Raw genomic sequence first — 25,443 nt, 5'->3', positions numbered from 1 at the left:
TTACAATTTTATGAGCACGTACATAAAAGCTTTAATTAAATATGATGCGCTTTTTGGGGTCACAATTAATTATTTAAAAAAAACCATAGAAATAAGAATGGCAAATTAATAAATATTTACTACCAAAGCAATTTTTGTTAAACAAAAATCAAATCTGAAGTCAGGCTTTTTTCTGCAATGCTGAACAGTAGAAGAATATTTACTATGTAATCTAATTTGTTTACATATGAATAAGCTATTGGACATCCTAAAGTAAAATGTGTACTTTTCTGCTGTCTGTTAGAAACGGGTGATCTTGCAGTACATACTGGTATTTCAAAAAAAGGTTATTTGAATACAGCAATCAAAGTTAAAAGCGCACACTGTCAGAATCCATCCATTTACAAATAATATAAGGTGATTCTCTACACTTTCTCATGCAAATTTAGTTTTCATATAACTTGGTCTTTAGCTCTTCCCATTCTCCCCAAGGCTGTGGTACATAATGAGTGGCCATTCTATACTTCATTACTGGTAAATAAAATTTCTTCTATACATATAGAAAATAGAGACATGAGCATTTTTATCCAGGGATCTGATATGCAGTCAGTTTAGGGGGACAAAATATGCCTGACCCTGTAGAGAAGGAGAAGAGGGTGCAAGAAAGACTGCTACCCCTTTCCACTTAGTGTGTAAACACAAAAGGCAGCTATAATTTGCATAATCTGATTACAGGTACTGGAAAGTGCAAGACCTCGAATTACCTGTAGTACTCACTGCTTTCAGGGTGAAAACCCTGGTCCCTATTTAAGTCAACAGGGAGTTTTGCCCTTTACTCCAAGAGGGTCAAAATTTCATCCTGGATATTATTTTTAAAAAGAGATATTTAACTCAACGAGAAGTTATGGACTTGGTGCAAGAATCACTGAATGAAAATTTTTGGCCTGTGTTATGCAGATCAGGCTAGGTGATTATAATGTTGCCTTCTGACATTAAAATCCATGAAGGGGTTTCATGTCTGGGGGTGGCACTTGTACCGGTAAGTGATGCTAGGAGAGTTCTGGAAAAGCACTGGCTACACCCATCATCATCATCAGTCACTCTAGCAACTCGTGCTGGTCACTATCCTCCACCAAGCACAAAGGAGGCATTGTGCCTCCTGACACTGCTACTCGAACAGCCCTCTTTTTCTCTTATACAGGATAATTTATCCCTTTAATCTCTTAAAGATCCATGATGGATATTACTTCTGTATTATACAAACAGCAGCAGCAGCCAGGTCCTTATTAAAGAACAGATCTAAAAAAATCTCAGAATGTTTTTTGGCTATCTAAATGTAAACCCATATTTCTGCTGCATAGTGTAAATAGAGAAGCTCTGAACTTTAATAATTAAGAGGCTCTGAAACACATTATCCAACAATGAGAAGAAAACAGAAGACAATATTTTGCTAAGACAAGTAAAACTTCACTCACTGGATCCTGACAATCTTTCCTTTAATTAAAAGCTTCCCTTTCTCCACAACCTGAAATGCCTAAAATAATCCCATGAACCCAAGAAGGCACACACACACTAGACACATGATAAAATTAGATTCTTGAAAGTGAAATGCATTTGTTGCATGAGACCACTCAAATTTGTGTGATGCAATTTTAAAAACACTGTGGGAAACCCAGCACAAAGGCGTTGCTTCACATCTGAATGTAAGCAAAAGTGATAACATTTTTCTTCATCAGGTTAAATCTTATTTCCCCCATGGCAAAAATTTAAGTAGTCACATGTGTAGCTTTCTCAGATAATGGACTTTGATTGCATTTTAATTATTTATTGTTTATTTCTTTTAGTCACATGAACTCAAGGAAAGGAAATATGAACTACGTAATCTAATCAATTTGATCAATATTATTAGAACACTTTGCTACAAGCAATCTGCATAACTGCAATATAGTATAGTTTCACATGAATGAGGCTAAGGACGCAGCCAAGTGCTAAAGTGATTTGCTTCATCCTCATATCCCAGAAGTTCGTAACTAAAAGACAGGCATGCAAATGAATAGTGAAGATGTTTTGTCATGAAAGCAAACATATTTCTGCCACTCAAACAATGTTTCTCAACCCATGGAGAAATAAATCCCAAACGAAAATAGACTACGCACTGACTCAGTGTACTCCAAGTGTCTCTCTTACTGAAAATAAAATAAAAAGTCTATACAATAGTTCTTGAAGAACCACTTTAGTATGTTATGATGGTGTACGTTTTAACAGATCCTTAAGTGGGAGCATTTAAAGCTTCTGTTCAAAGTATTGTTTTCTCTGGATATATTTAGGGTACTATCCAGCAATGAATTCTTACAGGCAGACTCCTGTAGCTGTCTGGAGTCCCAATGGCTTCAGTGGGTCTCTCTCTCTCTCTCTTCAGGGGTCTGTGTATGTGCAGCTCATTGAAGGACCAGGGTCTTAGATAACAGTACAGAATGGTCACAATGCTGATGCTGCATTTTTAGCAGCTGACACACATGCAGCCAGGCAGAGCAGCGGATGCACAAGATACCCAATGTACATATAGAAAGTTGATTTAACTTTTTAAAATTACACTAATAGCTTTTAGAGAAAATTCATTTCCTTAGAAAGTGATTTTTTTTAAAAAAAATCAGTTTATTTTTAACCTGAACTCAACTAAGACAACATGGTTGTAAGTCAGGATAAAGTGATCCAAAACAGAAAGTCATACAGTGACTGTTTACATTATACAGTAGTATCTGTACTCAGTTGCTAAAGTATAACTTTGCAGCCTGACACAGAGCACACAGAACATATGCAACTTCATGTAGTGCAGGATTTTAAGAAGAGCTGAAACCAAATCCTCGGATTTCAAGTTCCCTGAACTTCGAGGCACTTTGGATCATGGTCAGAACTTGGCCATGGACTGCCAAATGTTAAAATCATAGTAGCCAAGTAGGGCCTGATGGTTGGCCACTCTTAACTGGAGGTTGGCCATAGAATAATTTTTTCTGCCAAAGAGATTGAGCCTTTTCGCCTCTTTATTCTTAGGGGTCAATACTGGTTGGCCCTGCCTATCGCACTCATTGGCTGCCGATACCACCAGTGAGCTAGGGGTGGTGTGTGTGTATATAGATATTCAAATCCCTTAGCAGGGAGATACTGTAATATTTCCCTGCCCCCCATTTCCAAGCGGGAGGAGAGGAAGAAGGAGTTTGCCACAGGGCTTTGATCAGCTTTGCCACTCCTCCGTGGATGGGTAATGCCACCCTGGAGGGGGCTGCTGCGCTTAGAACCCCAAATAGGGAGTTGGAGGGTTCTGCCAAATCCTCGGCCTCTAAGCCCAAGTTCAAAGCCACCCTCTTAAAAAGCTCCTGGTGGGCTTTTATATCATCCTGAGGGACCATGTATGAAGGTCCCTCTTTCACCTCATCAAGTGAAGAGAATGAGGAGGCGGGTAACAACAGGTCTGCCAACTCCGTGGCCCTCTGACAGAGGAGCCCCAGCCAGGGCTGGCTGACTCTGGGGACATTGGTCTGACTCTGCTTCCCAGTCTGGGGGTGGGCGAGAGATTGTTGCTGACCGTTTCTCAGAGGCCCCTAAGACCGATCAGTGCCCCTGCGATGGTTGGGGAAACCCTCAAGGGTTCCATAGCTGCCAGGGAGCCGGCTATTGACCCTGGGGCCATGCAGCCACTGGTGGTCCCGATAGGAATGTCAGTGCCCCCAGTGGGTGGCCCTGGCCTGCTGATAGATCTTCCTCCTCACTCACTTAGTTTAAGGAGGGAGAGACTGGTCTGGGGGACCAGGACAGTACCGATGCTGCCTGTCTACCGCAATACCGTCTGCCCACTCCGTGGGTCTCCACCAGTGACCTGTACTGGGATGAAGTCTCCCAGTGCCATGCCTCCGGTGACTGGCATCATCGTTCAGAGGATCGGTGATGGTATATTGGCAATCAACGCCTCACACTTTGAGAGCGGTGCCACTCCATGGATTGGGAGCAAGAGGATCAATGTCCTTGCCCACAGGGATCGGTACTGGCAAACTGTAAACCAGTGACAGGACTCTGGGGACCGGCATCTGGACTCTCCGGAATGGTGCTGCAAGCTTGGAGATGGACCCCACCGCTCCAAGGACTGGTGCTGGGACTCCAAGGACTGGCCACGCATATCCACAGTTCTGCGCCAGAGAGCCAGCGAACGACACCAGGATCCCGGGGAACGCTGTCTAGAGTCTGGAGAACGACGCTAGGAACTCTGACAGGTAAGCCGGTGGCACTGCTCTGGGGAGCGCTGGTGGGGCACCCCCTGTGTCGGGGAAAGGTGCCGCACCGATGGGGACTGCTGGAAAGGTCCAAAAGCGGGTTCACTGCCTGAACGGGGCATGTCATTGGCTGGCTTGGGCGGCACCGGAAGAGACCATATGTCCTTAGTGGCCTGAAAGGCCTTTGGCGTGGATGGCACTGCCATTTCCGAATGCCTCTGCCACTTCCCGAGGTGGCAGGCAGGTCACAAAGGGAGCTCGACAGCTCAACAGGTGCTGAAGCCTGGCCACTGTCTAGAGGGGAAGAGTGGCCTTGCATGGGTCTTAGTTCCCCCTCGTTTTTCTTCATCAGGTTAAATTTTTCCCTTTATGGGACGTAGGAGAACACCCTCTCCCGGCCTTGCTCTGCTTTTTAGCCTCTGACCGGTGTTGGCCGTGTGATCCGCATCAAAGCTGTGGTGCAAGGGCCGACAACATAAGGAGCAGTCTTAGCCAAATGTCCCGCTCCTTTTCGGTTCGCGGCTTGAAACTCTTACAAATGTACTTGTGGCACCTTAGAGACTAACAAATTTATTAGAGCATAAGCTTTTCATGAGAAAAAAAAAAAGTTTTTTTCCACCAAATGCATCCGATGAAGTGAGCTGTAGCTCACGAAAGCTTATGCTCTAATAAATTTGTTAGTCTCTAAGGTGCCACAAGTACTCCTTTTCTTTTTGCGAATACAGACTAACATGGCTGCTACTCTGAAATCTTACAAATGTGACACTTTTCGCTCAGGTAGATCTTCCCCAAACACTTTAGACAGCTTTGATGGGGATTACTGACTGGCATATGTTTTCTGCAGAGATCACAAGGCTTAAAGCCCAGGGGTCACAAGGCTTAAAGCCCATCCTTAGACTAAGTCCCGCAGGGGGTTAACTATTTCTAACTTATACACTAAGGGAACTAATACACTACACAAACTTTCTAAGAACTATACACAAGAGAATTCTCAACTAGGCACAGTTGAGAAGGAAAGCTTGCCGAGGCAAGGAGATGTTCCAGCACAATCATTGGCAGTAAGAAGGAACTGAGGGAGGGGGGACCAGGCAGCAACCCCTTATATTGGCGTATACTCATGCCACTCCAGAGGGCACCAGAACCAGTCCCCTATGGATACCACTGAAGGAAAAACTTCCAGCACCGGTGCATGTGGCGAGCACACACACACGTACAATGGAATGGACATGAACAAGGACTCAAAGAAGAACTGAACATATTCTTAATTAGAATTAAACAGCCTATTCTCTTAATTTACATGTTTCATCTCTGAAAAACGGAAACCGCAGAGGAAAAAAAACAGGATCCAAAAGCTGGGACTAAAGCCAAGATGTTTCCTTTACCACCCAAAATTTATTTATTGTAACAATGGAAGGCACTGTTCAAACACATAGAAAAATATCAAAACATAAGGGTGGCCATATTGCATAGGACCAATGGTCCATCCAGCGCAGGATCCTGTCTTCCGACAGTGGCTGGGGCCAGATGCTTCAGAGGGAATGAACAGAACAGGGGAATTATTGAGTGATGCACCCCGTCGTCCAGTCCCAGCTTCTCGCAATCAGAAGTTTAGGGACACCCCGAGCATGGGGCTGGATCCCTGACCATCTTGGATAATGGCCATTGATGGACCTATCCTCCAGGAACTTATCTAATTCTTTTTTGAACCCAGTTATACTTTTGGCCTTCACAACATCCTCTGGCAACTAGTTCCACAGGTTGACTGTGTTAAATAAACACTTCCTTATTTGCTTTTTCCACACCATTCTTGATTTTATAGACCTCTCTCTCACATTCTTAGTTTCTCTTTTCTAAGCTGAACAGTCCCAGTCTTTTAAATCTTTCCTCCTATGAAAACTGTTCCATACCCCTAATCATTTTTATTGCCCTTCTCTGTACCTTTTCCAATTCTAATATATCTTTCTTTCTTTCTTTTTTGAGATTGGAAGACCAGAACGATATGCTGTATTCAAGGTGTGGGGGTATCATGGATTTAAGTAGTGGCATTATGATATTTTCTGTCTCATTATCTCTCTTTTTTCCTAATGGTTCCTAACATTGTTAGCGTTTTGGACTGCTGCTGCACATTAAGCAAATGTTTTCAATAAAGTATCCATGATAACTCCAAGATCTCTTTCTTGAGCGGCACCAGCTAATTTAGATCCCATCATTTTGCATGGCTCCTAACTATTGTTTCACAAATTTTTCTGGCTCCCAGCTCCATACTCCTTAATCAGAGCCAGTGTTATTTGTGGTAGGGGCTATAGTTAAAATTACTCTATACTCCTTTGGTCTGAAAAGCACGACTGCAGTTTAAAGTGTAAAAATATCTTCAGCTAAACCCTGGTCAACCAGAACAAAACTCGCCCTTGCCCTCCCCCAAATCGGCACCACATAGGAAGAGTAGGTTTCCAGACAAGGAATGAGTGAACAGTTACATACTATGATGCCAAAATCCTTATTTTGACATTGATCAGTAGGGTCACTACCTGGACATCAGGAAGAAATAGTGAAGTTCCACCTACAGTTCCTCTTCCACCTCCTGACACAAAAAACAAAGGATTGCAGGACTACAGTCCTTCTGCCATCATTCCCTTCATTGAACAATTGGTCAAACTTCAGTTGCTCATAGTTGCTTTTGAGGAGATTAAGGTTCATACACTAGTTTTTAGCTGCACTGTCTTTATACAAAGGCAAACTTCAACTGGAAGTTGTATGTAGCTTAGAAGAAACTCAACCCAAATTACCATAGTCCTTAACATGATAGTTAACCTGATATTATTTCAAACCCTTTTTATTTTACAGCAGGAAATGTGAGGAATTTCTGAAAAATTAGAACCGGATGCCCCAAAAATCAGCATGGATTTGTTTCTCCCTATCCCTCTTTTGTAAAAAAAACTTATTCATAGTGATCACTTATCTCAGCATCACTTCCAGCCAATATGCTGTTTCAATGCAGGAAGGTCACAGAAAGGAAAAAGAATCTTGTGGAAATGTTGGAGCTCTGATTTACTGGTGGGTAAAGGAACACAGGACTCTAGAATCTTAAAGTCTAAGCATGTATGACCTTTCTCTTGCTCCCCATGATAAAACATTATCAGCGTCAGTGGTTCAAAATCTAGCACTAAAGAAATAAAGCTATAACCTGTATAGATATACAGGAAAAATCATACAAGTACATCAAATCAGAAGATGGATACATTTGTAAGGAAAGAACCGTATCTCCAAGTAAGTATGTATCTATCTATATATAGCCCCATATATCCCAATTGTCTAAGCAGTGGTTCTCAACTGGGGGTCCACGGACGCCAAGCCCTTTCAGGGGGTTAACAGGGCCCCGCGGCTTCAACCCGATGCCTCAGTGCCCCCTATGAAGTTAAAGCCAAGAGCCCTGGTGCCCCCCGCGAGGCTGAAGCTGGCACCTCCCCCCCCGAAGCTGGAAGCAGCGGGGGGCTGAAGCTGGACACCCCCCAAAGCCGGGAGCTGCCCAGGGCTGGAGTGGGGAGCCCCCCCGCTGAAACAGGGAGCCATGCAGGAACAGAAGTCAAACTATGCCTATGCCTAAGGCTTCTCCCCTTCTCCCCCACCCCCAGGCACAGAGCCCCAAGTCCCACTGGGCCCTGGAGTTTTTTAGCATGTTGAAGGAGGCCTCAGTAAGAAAAAGGGTGAGAACCCCTGGTCTAAAGGACTGTTGAAATGGACAATATTTGCCAGGAGAAATATGAAGATGTGAAAATATTACATAGTCGTCCCCATTTCCCAATGAGGAGAGAGTTTTAAATGAATAGATAAATGGAGAGAAAACAGAACTGCAGATTTAAAAATCTACACAACTCACCCAAGCACCTGTAGGGAACCACAATGTGAGGGTGACTCTTGCACTGCTTCCGTCCCCTCTTGCACCAGTTTTGGATTGTCACAGGCTGGTTGGCTTCCACAACGTTGGTAATTTGCAATTCAGGATAAACCTAATGTTTAAAATACAAAGAGAACAAATGTAATCAATCAAAGGCATATTTACTGCGTTATTAAATAGTGTTGACACCGACATCAGAGTGATGTTCAATATCACGCCTTCCCCTATCTGTTGTATATTATGTAACTATCATTCATCAGTTCCATTTCATACAATGAATTTATATTGTTATATGATTCACCCAAGTAGAAACTATATTCATTTAAGAAAACAATAACCAGTAATTATCAACTATGATTGTGAATGTGGTGACACCCAACTGTCTCTTTTAAAACCTTACATGACTCTCCTCTCCTCCCCCTCAACTTCATGTCCATCTGAACTGAACATATTCCCTGTTCGTCTTAATTTTCCTCAGCTGAGTGTCATCAAAAGGGACATCTTTTTATTTAGCTACAGTATCCCCTACTGCATGACCAGTCCATCGATCTCCTCTCAAGACTGAACTTCCCCTCTTTTCCCAAGTCAAACCATGGACTCATCCTAAACTCAGAGCCCGCCTTTCCCCTAACATTGTTGCATTCAGAAAGTCTATTTCTGAATGTCAGCTATCACTTTCCCAATACAGCCCTCATCTGCCTCCACACTGACAGTTTGCTGAATCAGCTATTCATTTGCATGCTTAGATTATTGCTGTTCCCTTCTTTCTGACTCTCCTAAATTGCTCATCTCAAAATCCAGTCTGTTCCAAACACTGCAGTATACTACTGCACCCACACATGCGCTGACAGTCATGTCGTTCCAGCCCTGAAAGGAACTACTCAGTTACAATCATTGCCATGATCCCAATCCATCCCCATCTGCGATCTCATTTCTCCCTCAATCCTACATACACTCTTCCTCTCTCATTTCTGGCCCTGTCTGCTCTCCCTTGTCAGGGGTCAATTCTTTGCTGCTAACCAGCTATATGGAACAGTCTTCTCACCTCCCAATAATCTAGTTTCTTCATCCCTTCTTTTGAAAGAAAGTGAGAACTCATCTCTAATGCTGCCTACAATCAGTAATCCGTCAACCAGGTCCTCACATGGAACTTACTGTGGTACTAACTTGCCTTTATTTCTCATCTCATCAACTATTCCAAGCTATCCTCAACTCATTGTAACTGCTGTGCATTAAGATACTTGAAAGAGCATACAGTTCTGGAGCCTTAGAATTCTGCCTTCCATAAAGGGAGGTTTTTGTTTGTTTTTTTCTGTAGTTGGGAACTCAGTGTTGTTGAATGGAATATACCTTGCGGAGTAGGAAACCCTTTGCATAACAGGTGGAGTTTTAAAGACACTTGATTATAATTAAGTTAAATTATCATTTTTATTAACTTGCATTCTGGTAGCACGCAGAGACCCGATCAAGAGAAAGGCCCCATCCTGGTCAGTACTGTACAAACAGAGTAAAAGATGATCCCTTCCAAAGAGTTTACAATCTAATTAAGATAAAATGAAACAAGTGGGTGCAGCAAAGTCAGGACTGTATCTTTAATTAAAGTTGAAATTTAAAAGCATAACATTTAAATGGCAATGATAAGTAGCAATACATTTTTGTGCTCTTTTATGCTGCTCTGAGATTAACACTACTTGAATTCAGGCAGCATAGGGGTAGTACATGTATAATGGAGGGGAGGGGTAGGATGCAGTATAAACATCAAACATACGATTATGGGAATGGGCAGTTCTCTCCTAATGGTCAATTGAAGGCGATTGTAATTGAAATACCGTACAGCCACACCTTGGACTGTATGTTTAAAACACATTATAAATTACATTTAAATAATTTGTTACATGTAAGCTCAGGACAATTATGTTCTCTTGCTATGGAAAATGATCAATTATGGAAGGAGAGAGTTATTCAAGGCTGAAAGATTAGCAGGTTATGCTGAATGTTCATAACTGACAGGGTGAATACCATCTGATATATCACATGGCATTGCATTAATTACTACTACAGAAAGGGAAGAGAAAAAAATCCATGATATCGTATTATCTCCATGACTAAACTACTGTACTTCCAATGTTATATGGAACAGTTTCTCTTTTACATTGGATCAGATATATTTCTCTGAATAGTAAAAGCGACAGAATTTGGGATTTTTGACTCTAGCTTCTAGGACCATTATTTGAGGCAAAGCAAGAAATCCAAAGAATATGAGTCTATACGGATAAGGTTGCTGTGGAGTTTACTACCAATATTTCTGTATTTGTGAGACCATGGACTTGCTCTGTTCCACTTATTTGTGTCTGTTCTGTAGCAGATATATTTAAGTATTCACTATTTACATTGTAAATGCCCCAAATTTCCATATTCAGTCATTAAACATCTGCATAAAGTGAATCCAACAGAATCTTCTGCTCTATTCTCCTTAAGTGTGCAACTACTGAATTTTAATCAAGTTGACAATATTATGAACGAAATAAAAACTTTTCACCCCCTGAAACCTGGTGTCTCTTCCCTTTAAATGCTCCTCATTCCCTTTCCTGACAGGTAAGTATGCAATCATGCTTATGTTCCTGTTCTCTGTCACAGCAGTACCAAAATGAATTAATTAGGATTCCATGAAGCTGTTAAGTTTCAAGCTGCCACTGCTGTGTAAACACCACTACCCAAAAGCACACAGGCTGTTTCGGGAGCCATGGGAGAGGAACAGAAGGATTTGGTTCGCTGTGTAGACTACAGGCAATATTTGAGAGGACAAAAAGTTTACCACTCCAAATATAGACACCTTAAACTGAATTTCAGATGCCGTCATTAACAATACCTTGGGTCATAAAACTGAGATATGATGCAATGTCACTGAAATGTTCTCACTGCAGAATTTTTCTGACATAGTTCACTGAATACGTCAAACCCATAATGGAAATACAATTACTGTACGTAAGTACATTTAAAAAAAAATCTAACCTGTACAAAATATCAAGTTTTAAAGTGTTTTTGTTGGAAGAGAAAGAAAGAAAGATCCTGAAAAGTATATGCAGACTTCAGGACTCCAATTCAGAAAATCTTTCCTATTCAGGACAACACTTAAGCACCTGGTTAAAGTTAATCACATGCTAAGGTGCCTTCCTGATGATTAAAATTAACTATTGATCTTAGGTCTTGTTAAAACAGTAGTAGCAAGACAAAGATTAAGGCAAAATAGGATAATTTATCCATGTTTTACCTGAAAATTTCCTTCAGTGAAATAAATGGAGGTCCACAGACCCATGACACTGGGTATTCTACTCTATGCAAGCCTTGGAGGCAAACCAAACCTGTCAGTCAATCAGAAGCAGGCAAGGTGCGGCGCCAACCACCCAGTTCAGATACTTCCTAGGAAAAACTAAGCACTCTATCAATAAGGAAACTTAAGTAAAAAGAAAAGGAGTACTTGTGGCACCTTAGAGACTAACAAATTTATTCGAGCATAAGCTTTCGTGAGCTACAGCTCACTTCATCAGATGCATTTGGTGGAAAAAACAGAGGGGAGATTGATATACACACACAAAGAACATGAAACAATGGGTTTATCATACACACTGTAAGGAGAGTGATCACTTAAGATAAGCCATCACCAGCAGCAGGGGGGGGGAAAGCAGGAAAACCTTTCATGGTGACAAGCAAGGTAGGCTATTTCCAGCAGTTAACAAGAATATCTGAGGAACGGTGGGGGGGGGGAGGAGAAATACCATGGGGAAATAGTTTTACTTTGTGTAATGACTCATCCATTCCCAGTCTCTATTCAAGCCTAAGTTAATTGTATCCAGTTTGCAAATTAATTCCAATTCAGCAGTCTCTCGTTGGAGTCTGTTTTTGAAGCTTTTTTGTTGAAGATAGCCACTCTTAGGTCTGTAATCGAGTGACCAGAGAGATTGAAGTGTTCTCCAACTGGTTTTTGAATGTTATAATTCTTGACATCTGATTTGTGTCCATTCATTCCTTTAAGTAGAGACTGTCCAGTTTCACCAATGTACATGGCAGAGGGGCATTGCTGGCACATGATGGCATATATAACATTGGTAAATGCGCAGGTGAACGAGCCTCTGATAGTGTGGCTGATGCGATTAGGCCCTATGATGGTGTCCCCTGAATAGATATGTGGACACAGTTGGCAACGGGCTTTGTTGCAAGGATAGGTTCCTGGGTTGGTGGTTCTGTTGTGTGGTGTGCGGTTGCTGGTGAGTATTTGCTTCAGATTGGGGGGCTGTCTGTAAGCAAGGACTGGCCTGTCTCCCAAGATCTGTGAGAGTGATGGGTCGTCCTTCAGGATAGGTTGTAGATCCTTGATGATGCGTTGGAGAGGTTTTAGGTGGGGGCTGAAGGTGATGGCTAGTGGCGTTCTGTTATTTTCTTTGTTGGGCCTGTCCTGTAGTAGGTGACTTCTGGGTACTCTTCTGGCTCTGTCAATCTGTTTCTTCACTTCACCAGGTGGGTATTGTAGTTGTAGGAATGCATGATCGAGATCTTGTAGGTGTTTGTCTCTGTCTGAGGGGTTGGAGCAAATGCGGTTATATCGTAGAGCTTGGCTGTAGACAATGGATCGTGTGGTATGATCTGGATGAAAGCTACTGGCATGTAGGTAGGAATAGCGGTCAGTAGCTTTCCGATATAGGGTGGTGTTTATGTGACCATCGCTTATTAGTACCGTAGTGTCCAGGAAGTGGATCTCTTGTGTGGACTGGTCCAGGCAGAGGTTGATGGTGGGATGGAAATTGTTGAAATCATGGTGGAATTCCTCAAGGGCTTCTTTTCCATGGGTCCAGATGATGAAGATGTCATCAATGTAGCGCAAGTAGAGTAGGGGCATTAGGAGACGAGAGCTGAGGAAGCGTTGTTCTAAGTCAGCCATAAAAATGTTGGCATACTGTGGGGCCATGCGGGCACCCATCGCAGTGCCGCTGATTTGAAGGTATACATTGTCCCCAAATGTGAAATAGTTATGGGTGAGGACAAAGTCACAAAGTTCAGCCACCAGGTTAGCCGTGACATTAATCGGGGATACTGTTCCTGACGGCTTGTAGCCCATCTTTGTGTGGAATGTTGGTGTAGAGCGCTTCTACATCCATAGTGGCTAGGATGGTGTTTTTAGGAAGATCACCAATGGACTGTAGTTTCCTCAGGAAGTCAGTGGTGTCTCGAAGATAGCTGGGAGTGCTGGTAACGTAGGACCTGAGGAGGGAGTCTACATAGCCAGACAATCCTGCTGTCAGGGTGCCAATGCCTGAGATGATGGGGCATCCAGGATTTCCACCTTTATGGATCTTGGGTAGCAGATAGAATACCCCAGGTTGGGGTTCTAGGGGTGTGTCTGTGCGGATTTGTTCTTGTGCTTTTTCAGGGAGTTTCCTGAGCAAATGCTGTAGTTTCTTTTGGTAACTCTCAGTGGGATCAGAGGGTAATGGCTTGTAGAAAGTGGTGTTGGAGAGCTGCCTAGTAGCCTCTTGTTCATACTCCGACCTATTCATGATGACGACAGCACCTCCTTTGTCAGCCTTTTTGATTATGATGTCAGAGTTATTTCTGAGGCTGTGGATGGCATTGTGTTCTGCATGGCTGAGGTTATGGGGCAAGCGATGCTGCTTTTCCACAATTTCAGCTCGTGCACGTCGGCGGAAGCACTCTATGTAGAAGTCCAGGCTGCTGTTTCGACCTTCAGGAGGAATCCTCCTTTTTGTAGTGTTGGTAGGAAGGTCTCTGTGGGTTAATATGTTGGTCAGAGGCGTATTGGAAATATTCCTTGAGTCGGAGACATCGAAAATAGGATTCTAGGTAACCACAGAACTGTATCATATTCGTGGGGGTGGAGGGGCAAAAGGAGAGGCCCTGAGATAGGACAGATTCTTCTGCTGGGCTAAGAGTATAGTTGGATAGATTAACAATATTGCTGGGTGGGTTACGGGAACCACTGTTGTGGCCCCTTGTGGCATGTAGTAGTTCAGATAGCTTAGTGTCCTTTTTCTTTTGTAGAGAAGCAAAGTGTGTGTTGTAAATGGTTTGTCTAGTTTTTGTAAAGTCCAGTCACGAGGAAGTTTGTGTGGAAGGTTGGTTCTTTATGAGACAGGTTTCAGAGTAGCAGCCGTGTTAGTCTGTATTCGCAAAAAGAAAAGGAGTACTTGTGGCACCTTAGAGACTAACAAATTTATTAGAGCATAAGCTTTCGTGAGCTACAGCTCACTTCATCGGATGCATCCGATGAAGTGAGCTGTAGCTCACGAAAGCTTATGCTCTAATAAATTTTTTAGTCTCTAAGGTGCCACAAGTACTCCTTTTCTTCTTTATGAGAGTATCCAGTTTTGAGAGCTCATTCTTAATCTTTCCCTGTTTGCTGTAGAGGATGTTGATCATGTGGTTCCGCAGTTTCTTTGAGAGTGTGCGGCACAAGCTGTCAGCATAGTCTGGGTGGTATGTAGATTGTGATGGATTTTTTACCTTCAGTCCTTTTGGTATGATGTCCATCTGTTTGCATTTGGAGAGGAAGATGATGTCTGTCTGTATCTGTACGAGTTTTTTCAACCTATCCTGAAGGACGACCCATCACTCTCACAGATCTTGGGAGACAGGCCAGTCCTTGCTTACAGACAGCCCCCCAATCTGAAGCAAATACTCACCAGCAACCACACACCACACAACAGAACCACCAACCCAGGAACCTATCCTTGAACACTGTTCCTCAGATATTCTTGTTAACTGCTGGAAATAGCCTACCTTGCTTGTCACCATGAAAGGTTTTCCTCCTTTCCCCCCCCCCCCCCGCTGCTGGTGATGGCTTATCTTAAGTGATCACTCTCCTTACAGTGTGTATGATAAACCCATTGTTTCATGTTCTCTGTGTGTGTATATATCAATCTCCCCTCTGTTTTTTCCACCAAATGCATCCGATGAAGTGAGCTGTAGCTCACGAAAGCTTATGCTCAAATAAATTTGTTAGTCTCTAAGGTGCCACAAGTACTCTTTTTCTTTTTACTTAAGTTTCCTTATTGATAGAGTGCTTAGTTTTTCCTAGGAAGTATCTAAACTGGGTGGTTTTTCTTTTCTTTTTGCGAATACAGACTAACACAGCTGCTACTCTGAAACCTGAAACTTTAGTAAGATTAAATAGAATAATCTTCCTGCAGAGCAAGGTATTCATCTAACAAAAAACTTTAAGTGCTAATTAAGAATTCAATATCTTTTCCCAACTGACAGCCCATTCAGGTGGGTTAGATCTGTGGACCGCATTACTCCAAGAAAGGAAATTTCCAGGTGAGCCCTCGATAAATTTTCCTATTCTTATTCATAATGAGGTCCACAGATCCAGGACATCAGGATTTTTATACCAGCATCCACTCGAGGCAAAAACTATTTAGAGTTATTTACAGATGCAAAAGAGGATAACCCTTTATTAAGAGTTACTGGGATACTATACCAAGGAGCACCCACCTACTAAAGGCAGCGCCAGATGCTTGATGTCCAGCTTGTAGAATTTGAAGGTGGTACGAACAGATAATCAGGTAGCTGCTTTACAGATTTTCTTGTAAAAAGAAAAGGAGTACTTGTGGCACCTTAGAGACTAACAAATTTATTAGAGCATAAGCTTTCGTGAGCTACAGCTCACTTCATCAGATGCATTTGGTGGAAAAAACAGAGGAGAGATTTATATACACACACACAGAGAACATGAAACAATGGGTTTATCATACACACTGTAAGGAGAGTGATCACTTAAGATAAGCCATCACCAGCAGCAGGGGGGGAAAGGAGGAAAACCTTTCATTGTGACAAGCAAGGTAGGCTAATTCCAGCAGTTAACAAGAATATCAGAGGAACAGTGGGGGGTGGGGTGGGGGGGAGAAATACCATGGGGAAATAGTTTTACTTTGTGTAATGACTCATCCATTCCCAGTCTCTATTCAAGCCTAAATTAATTGTATCCAGTTTGCAAATTAATTCCAATTCAGCAGTCTCTCATTGAGTCTGTTTTTGAAGCTTTTTTGTTGAAGGATAGCCACTCTTAGGTCTGTAATCGAGTGACCAGAGAGATTGAAGTGTTCTCCAACTGGTTTTTGAATGTTATAATTCTTGAGGTCTGATTTGTGTCCATTCATTCTTTTACGTAGAGACTGTCCAGTTTCACCAATGTACATGGCAGAGGGGCATTGCTGGCACATGATGGCATATATCACATTGGTAGATGCGCAGGTGAACGAGCCTCTGATAGTGTGGCTGATGTGATTAGGCCCTATGATGGTATCCCCTGAATAGATATGTGGACAGAGTTGGCAACAGGCTTTGTTGCAAGGATAGGTTCCTGGGTTAGTGGTTCTGTTGTGTGGTGTGTGGTTGCTGGTGAGTATTTGCTTCAGATTGGGGGGCTGTCTGTAAGCAAGGACTGGCCTGTCTCCCAAGATCTGTGAGAGTGATGGGTCGTCCTTCAGGATAGGTTGTAGATCCTTGATGATGCGTTGGAGAGGTTTTAGTTGAGGGCTGAAGGTGATGGCTAGTGGCGTTCTGTTATTTTCTTTGTTGGGCCTGTCCTGTAGTAGGTGACTTCTGGGTACGCTTCTGGCTCTGTCAATCTGTTTCTTCACTTCAGCAGGTGGGTATTGTAGTTGTAGGAATGCATGATAGAGATCTTGTCTCTGTCTGAGGGGTTGGAGCAAATGCGGTTATATCGTAGAGCTTCTTGTGTGATTTTCTTGTGTGAGGCATATGATCTTTCTGCCCATGAAGTTGCCACAGTTCAAACGGAGTGAGCTTCGATTCCGGAAGATTGAGTTAGTTTTTAATTTGTGTGCTTCTGAGATAAAATAACTTGGACACCTGGAAGCGGCGGATTTTGAAGCCTTCTTTCCCTTTGACACTGCATAATAAAGCACAAAGCATGCGTCTTTCTGACCTGAGCTGTGTGGTAAATATATACTTGGAGAGCTCTGCAGACATCCAAAGTATGCCACAATTTCTCTTTGCAGCACAATGGAACTGGACAGGAGGATGGAAGAACAATCTCCTGTGCTTTATGGAGTCTGCAGTTAATCTTTTAGTATGATCAGTTCTGACTACCACTTTGGCTTTACGAAACATGCAATAATGCAGTTCCAGGAAAAGAGCTCACAACTCAGACATCCTGAGAACAGACAAGATTACTATCAAAAACACCACTTTAATTATTAGGAAGTAATGAGGCACCTTCATGACTAGTTCAAATGAAGGACCTGTAATGGCAATTAGAACTAGGTAAGATCACATAAAAGAACTTGATGCTTTAAAGGAGGATATAGAAGAGATGCTGCTCTCCTTAAAAAAAGATGTCAGGCATAGCCTGAGTCTACCTTAAAGAAATTTGAGACTCTGTGGTACTGAAACACATGTGGGGGTTGAGACCCTTGTTAAAATTCAACCAGGCCCCTGAATACACTGAGCGAGTAGATTTATTTCTGGTAACTAAAATTGCGGATATTACCTCTCTGAATAAACTTGGCTTAAGAGGCTCTAGTCAAGAACCAGGCAGCTAGGCTCATATTGTCTGGTTTCTGATGCATAATTGGCCCTTGTATCATCATACTCCTTCTGGACAGACAGTTGATGGGAGGTCTTTGTACAATGTCAAGGAGCTCAGAGAACCAAGGACTCCTGACTAGAACAGGGCTTCCAGAACTACCAGTGCTGCTTCTCCTCTGATCTTTCGTAGCATCCTCATGTGTAAAGGGAAGGGAAGGGAGGCATAGAAAAGTCCTTTCTGTCCATCTTTGCATCAGGCTTGGTCGCCTTGGCTTTGTGATTCCACCAGCAAGAGGAGGAGACTGACACTTTGTAATTCAGGTGGGAGGCAAACAGATCCATCTTTTATCAGGAATGAAACACCACTGGGTGTAGTTCCCATTCTGGATGATCTAACTTTTGCCTGCTGAACTAGTTAGCCGCAACATTCAATTTTCCCTTTGATGTGAAGGGAGCGACTTGTCTGCAGTGTCTCCTTTGCCCAAGTCATCAGGAGGTCAGCTTCTCTTTGAAAAAACTGTAAACCATGGTCCCCTTTTTCTTCTCATGTATGACATGGCTGAAGTGTTGTCAGTCATGATCAGTATGAGGCAAATACAGAAGCAAAGCCTTGAGATCATATTGGACTGCCCTGAGTTCTTGTCTTGTGCTGACAAAACTGTCAAGGCATAAGACTATCCACATGGGAGACCACTGAAACCAGAAGAAAGAAGTGCACGAACAGGTTGACTGTTTTGATAAGACTTCTTAGCTTCTCCTGACTTTCTTGCAATAAGATGCTGGGTAGAGAACATGACACTGGGAATACATTGAGACTTTTAAACAACTCTTTCACAAAACTGTGGCTCCGCAGCATAGTTACTGCTTTGGTGGAACAATCTACGACTGACTGTGGATGAGGCTTGGATACGGAAGTCACCAAAATACAGTAGACACAGACTCCTTCCTGAGTTGCTACTAACACTGCCAGCATTTCCATAAACTCTTGCAGTGCTGTTGATAAAGGGAAAGGCCTTGTATGGGTAACATTGGGCTCTCAAAGCACAGCTTAAGACACAACTATGAGACTGTCAAATTAGAATATGAAGATAGGTGTCCTTCAAATCTACTGATGTCCTGCAGTCCCTTTGTTCATGGCAGCTAGTGTGAATTACAAGATCTCCATCTTGAATTCTGATTTCTTCATGGATCTGTTGAGATAATGTCAAGAGCTGCTCTGTGGCCTTGTTTTGTCTGAAGGGGTGAGACAGGTTCAGTTGTTCTAATTCATAGATCTAGGATGAGATGGGTAGTCTGCATACCCTAACTCTTCCTTAGGCAGAATTCCTTAGGCCACACAAAAATTTATTTATTTACAGGCTGAAAGAGACCATTCTCACAATACTGTTCATCCATGCTAGCATTGCATCTGAAAGTAACCGGGGTGGGGGATTAGGAGAATTGGGAATGACAGCTCAATAGTTATTGTATGGCGACCCACAGTGGCAGCTGAGGACAGTCCCAATACTTTCAGAGTCTTTTAGGTGTGGCAGAAAAATCCTTATCATGCTATTACACACTCACAGGATTTATGAGGAGTATAGCTACAAGTTGTCTAAGGCATCTGCAGAATGCTTAGTACTCTTTTGCCTTAAAATCTATTTTTTGGGTTTTCTCTCTTTTTAAAAATATGTTATTATGTGAGTCTTTAGCTATGATTTGGACTGTCTGTTTCCTCCTCTAAGCACAGAGAATTTCTTTTGTGAGATTGTGTATGCATGTCGAGAGGAAACAACACTTGTCTGTGGCCTGGTCTTTCCAGCATTGATTTCACATGCTGCACTCCATGAAGGTAACCACAGGACATAGGTGCTGATGGATTATCCCCCATGCTGCACTCCACGAAGATGAGCAGGGGAACTGGGTGCTGTGGATATCTGCCCTGCTGTACTCTGCAGTTTTATGCAGCTTGAGGGAAACAGATTTCACTCTGTGCCTTTTTGAGCACCTCCAAGGGGAATCCCTTGAATCAGACTCTTCAGAAAATGAAGGGAGCTGAGAGCTTTTATTTTTTTGTTATGTTGGGACTTCTTTTCTTATGCCTCCCTTGGATCTTCCTGCTCAGGAGAGAGGAATTTCAGAATGGCAGTGCAGGAGGGCTGGGGGAGAGAACCATGTGGTTGGTTATTCTTTTGATCAGGTTTCTGGCCCTGAAAAAGAGGAGGTTCAGACTGGAGATTTCTGCTGGAATGGCTCCAGAAGGGGGCTCCCCTGCATCCCTTGCTTTAAGGGAAATCCCTGGACCTTGCCTGGAGATAGTCACCTCCACCCCAGGGGAACAAGGCTCCAAATATGGACATTCAAAGGCGAGTCCTTGGCCTGTTTGCTGCACTGAGAAACAGTGCTGGGCTGACATTACTGGTAGGATGTAGCACTGGATCATTGCAGGGCCGAAAGGGGGCTGGCTGTACAGTGGAGGGAGGGGATGGGCCCAATGGCCCCTTACCAGGCTTCCCTCCTTGTTCCATCTCTGGATCCCTGTCACTGGCTCCCTGACACTGAAGAAATACAGGAGAGGGGCTGGGCAGATGCTTCACAGCCAACAGTCGTGATTGTGAGCCAAGGCTCCATTGGCAAGGTGGGAAGTTTCCCTGACCCTTTGATATTGTGCTTCAACCTACACTTACCCCGTATGTATGAGGGAGTTAGGTGTGAGTAGGGAGCCATCACTTGCTACTCCTGGAGCTGCTGCCATAGCATGTACCAGGCCTAGGGAATTTTGCTGCTAAGGTACTGCCAATGCTCCCTGGAAGCTCTCCTGCTTGGGGAGGCAGGCTGCTGGAAACCCTGTCCATGCCTGAGCACTGGCTTTCCCTCTCTTAGGCTACACTGACACTATAAGCTAGGGGTGTGATTCCCAGCTTGTGTAAACACACTCGTGCTAGCTCTCATCTGAGCTAGCACATTAAAAATAGTAGTAGCTGCAGTAGCATAGGCAGCAGCAGCACTGCGCTAGCCACACTGAGTACAAACCCACCCAAACCTCGTGGGTATGTACTCTGGGCCATTAGCATGTGCCACTGCTACCCATGCTACCGCAGCTCACATGAGAGCTAGCATGAGTATGTATATATGAGCTGGGAATCACACCCCTAGCTCACAGTGCAGATGTAGCCTTAGCTGGCTCTGCCACACAGCGCTCTGATGAGCAGGGTACAGACAGTCCCGGAGGCTAAGGAGAAAGGGAATCCTCTCTGCCAATAAAGGCAGACCCTGACAGCCTGGAGATTTTAAGCCTTCTTCAAATTTGCTCTGCAGCAGAGAGGAGCTGTTGTCTGCCTGCAGCTGGAGAGGCAGATGAAAGCTGACAGTTTCTTAGAACTGGAGCCTCCCCTCCCCTGTCTCTGACTGACAGTAGGATCTGCCTCCAAGGCTGCATAGAGCAGAGTACCCAGAGTCATGGATCCATGGACCTCATGAATAAGAGGAAAAACATTTGAACTAGTTTCAGCACGGATATGGCATGTTTAAGTTGTTGGCAACATACTTTTTACTGAACCAAATACCATGGACTAGTCTGCTTTTGACACATACTATTTAGCCACATAAAAGCACCAATACAAAAAAGTCTTCTGTTGTATTTTACATTAGTTACTAGATTCCTAATTTCTTTTGACAGCTCACATAAACGAAGCCTTGCCTACTTGCACAACCAAAATTAGACTTTGATTTCACTAATTAATCAAATACTGGTAACACGAACTTACTGAAGCAACAGCTCCCATAACTTGACTTACATGAGATATTTGATCTGAATTGAAGTGGGATCTACTCAGGGCCAGAGGAAAATCATATTCATGTTTATTTGTGGTATCCCTGAGGAGCCAGTTACTTCTAGATGGTCAAAATTATTAACTTTTTAGAAAATTAGAGCTCTCTCTTCTGCATAAATACTCTCAATTCTCTGAATTACTGTACAGCAAAACAATATTTAAATACACTAAGAATAAAAGTTAAGCAAAAATATAAAAAAGACATTTAGGCAATCAAAAGGTGACGAACTCTAAACAGTCCATGTATAAGGTTTTTTTAATCTTTATATATTGTGACGGGGTAAGGCCAGATGGCTATAGAAAAGTAGTGGGAGATAGATATATTAGCTCCAGGCGAAACAAATCCCTGGTACCAGGTTAAGGGAAATGGAAACTGCTCCAGGTCAATTAAGACACCTGGGGCCAAATAAGAACTTTCCAGAAGGCAGGGAGAAGGCTAGGTTGATTGGGACACCTGAAGCCAATCAGGGGCTGGCTGAAACTAGTTAAAAGCCTCCCAGTCAGTCAGGTGGGTGTGCATGTCAGGAGCTGTGTGAGGAAGTTGCGCTGTTGGAGAGGCTGAGTAGTACACACCATATCAGGCACAAGGAAGGAGGCCCTGAGGCAAGGGTGAAGTGGAGCTTGAGGAAATGAGGGCTGCGGCGCGGTAAGTAGCCCAGGGAATTGTACATGTCATATTTCTAAAAGGTCAGCTACCATAGCTGATACTATTAGGGTCCCTGGGCTGGAGCCCAGAATAGAGGGTGGGCCCGGGCTCCCCCCGGCCACCTTTGCCCCCTGATTAATCACCGAGATTGGGAGACAATAGAGATTGTGCAAGGAAGGGTAACTTCTCCTCACCTCCCTCGCTGGCTTCTGATGAAAATGGCTCAGTAGACTGTGACCCTTGTCTCTAGAGAAAGAAGGGTTTTGTGGAGGGTCACAGTGAGCCTCTGAGGCTAACGAAATCTGCCAGGAAACGTATGTTTATTTTAAAAATTTCATTCTATTTAATGCAATTTGTATCCAGTTAAATTTAGCTGTAAATAATATAAGCCCTGGTGACATTTGATCATATAGGCCCCAATCCGGCAAAAACTTATGCTTGTGTTTAACGTTATTGCTGAGAATAATTGCATAGATTTCAAACAATTGGGGCCAGCATAAAACAAATAAATGCATGCCTGTTTTGTACACAGGAACAAATCCTGCACATGCCACACAAGTAATTCTCAGTGGTTTCAGCAGAACTATTCAGGGGGAAGTTTATAAGAAAACACATTTAAAAGGATTTTTCTCCTAAATTTCCCTATAAAAACTTCCAGTTTTTTTAACAAAATACTGAAACTGGAAAATTTTTGTTTTTTTGTGAACTGTTTTTGATAAAAATATTTGATTTGCAAAATTTTTTTTTTTCCTGAAAACCAAAATTTTTTTTTTAAACCAAAAATCTGTATTACTTACAGGACTATTGTAAGCATGATTTCTCCCCTATCTCTTGTTCACCTATTTGTGCTACATTACCCTAATCAAATTTGTGGCACTTCATAGCATAGTATGTATTCATTTTTTTTAATCAATGTGGAAGAAAACAAAATCATCACCGAAAGTTTGCCGATGACACAAGGTGGCTAAATAATGAAAAGGATGGGTCATGGATACAGAACTATCTGGATCACTTGGTAAACTGGAGGCAAGCAAACAATATGCATTTCAATACAGCCTAATATAAAGTTCTACATCTAGGAACAAAAAATCAGGCCACACTTACAGGATGGAGGACTCTACTCTGGGAAGCAGTGACTCTGAAAGAGACTGGAAAGGTCATAGTGGATAAGTAGCTGAACATGAACGCACCCAAGGCAATGCTTTGGTTCAAAAGGGCTAATGCAATCCTTGGATGTATAAATATGGACATATTGAGCAGGAGTAGAGAGGTTATATTATCTCTATATTTGGCATTGGAAATACTACTGCTGGAATACTGAGTTCAGTTCTAATATCCACAATTCAAGAAAGATATTGATGACTTGGAGAGGGTTCAGAAAAAAGCTATGAGAATGATAAACTATGCCTCCAGGAGCTCAATCTATTTAGCTTAGCAAAGAGAAGATTAAGGCATGATTGCAGTCTGTTAGTACCTAGATGGGGAACGGAAATTTGATAGACTCTTCAATCTACCAGAGAAAAAAGTGTACCAAGATCTAGTGGTTCAAAGTCGAAACTAAGGCCTTGTCGACACTAACCCTATAAGTCGATTTCAGTTATGCTAGTTAAGTTAGGTAACTTCAGTTGATGTAACTTACATTGACTTACAGCAGTGTCTACACTGCGCTATGTCAACAGGAGACACTCTCCCTCAACATAGCTTCCGCCTCTCATTGCGAATTCTCCCATCGACTTACTGCATCTTCATTAGACCAGCTAAATCTATGCCTGCTGCACCGATCATAGCAGCAGTGATTTAGCCCATAGTGAAGACAAACCCAAGCAAATTCAGATTGGAAATACAGTAAACCTCAGAGTTATGAACACCAGAGTTATGAACTGACTAGTTAACTACACACCTCATTTGGAACTGGAAGTACACAATCAGGCAGCAGCAGCGCCAAAAATAAATATATAAATACAAATACAGTACAGTACTGTGTTAAACGTAAACTTTAAAAAAAATAATAAAGGGAAAGCAGCATTATTCTTCTGCATAGTAAAGTTTCAAAGCAGTATTAACTCAATCTTCAGTTGTAAACTTTTGAAAGAACCATCATAACGTTTTGTTCAGAGTTGCGAACAACCTCCATTCCTGAGGTGTTCGTAACTCTGAGGTGCTACTCTCAGGTGCAAATTTTTGACAGTGAGAGTAATTAACCACTGGAAAAACTTAACAAGGATTGTGGTGGATACTCCAACAGTGGAAATTTTTAAATCAAGATTGGATGTTTTTCTAAGAGATATGCTGTAGTTCAACTACAGCTATTGGACCTCAAGCACGAATTAATTCAGGGAATTCCCATGGCCTGTGTGGTACAAGAGGTCAGATTAAATGATCACAATGGTACCTGATGGCCTTAAAATCTGTGAACCTAACAGAACTACATCTACAAAGATGACATGTCCTAATTACAATCACACTAAAATCTATTAGAGATTGCTAGAAGGATTCTTCACTACTAATCACATGTACTGACATAATTCATTGTGCTCTGTATAAGGTTCAAGCAAAAGACTGTAAAATATTATTTTAGACAAGTAGTTGTTTCTGATATCTTCTGTGAATTCCAAAATAAAGCACTGTATTTCCTTCATCAAATAGCCCAGCCCTGTATGTTTTTAATACAGCAGCCTCTGCTTGTTCATTATATCATTTCTTGCATCACGATGTTTGTTGTTTCCCCAAGAGGTTTATAATATTTATATGTTCAACTCAACTATTCCATGAAAATTTTTGAGTTGACTGGTATTTGTCTGTAAACATTTAAACAAAAACTATTCTGTACTAGTGAATCAAACTATATATTAATATTAGGGCTGTCGAGTAATCACAGTTAACTCGTGATTAACTCAAAAAAATTAACTGTGATTGAAAAAAATAATCGTGATTAACTGCACTGTTAAACAGACTACCAATTGCAACTTATTAAATATTTTGGATGTTTTTCTACATTTTCAATTGTATTGATTTCTATTCCAACATAGAATACAAAGTGTACAGTGCTCACTTTATATTATTTTTATTACAAATATTTGCACTGTAAAAATTATAAACAAAACAGTATTTTTTAATTCACCTCATACAAGTACTGTAGTGCCATCTCTACTGTGAAAGTGTAAACTTACAAATGTAGTTTTTTTTGTTACATAACTGTACTCAAAAACAAAACAATGTAAAACTTCAGAGCCTACAAGTCCACTCAGTCCTATTTCTTGTGCAGCCAATTGCTAAGACAAA

At 42.2% G+C, this 25,443-nt stretch overlaps 1 protein-coding gene across 5 annotated transcripts in view; it reads right to left on the bottom strand.

Moving 5' to 3' along the window:
• The window catches only part of LOC119850223 (amyloid beta precursor protein), a 296,641-nt gene that overhangs the window by 165,812 nt on the left and 105,386 nt on the right, over window positions 1-25,443 (bottom strand). For all 5 annotated transcript variants that reach the window (XM_038388150.2, XM_038388151.2, XM_038388153.2 and 2 more), the window contains exon 3: window positions 8,122-8,251. In XM_038388150.2, coding sequence (XP_038244078.1) covers window positions 8,122-8,251 — 130 coding nt within the window. The remainder of the gene's footprint in view (window positions 1-8,121; window positions 8,252-25,443) is intronic.

The sequence above is a fragment of the Dermochelys coriacea genome, chromosome 1 (genome assembly GCF_009764565.3).
Source record: "Dermochelys coriacea isolate rDerCor1 chromosome 1, rDerCor1.pri.v4, whole genome shotgun sequence".
Lineage (NCBI taxonomy): Eukaryota > Metazoa > Chordata > Testudines > Dermochelyidae > Dermochelys > Dermochelys coriacea.
This window is presented reverse-complemented; position numbering and strand designations above follow the sequence as displayed.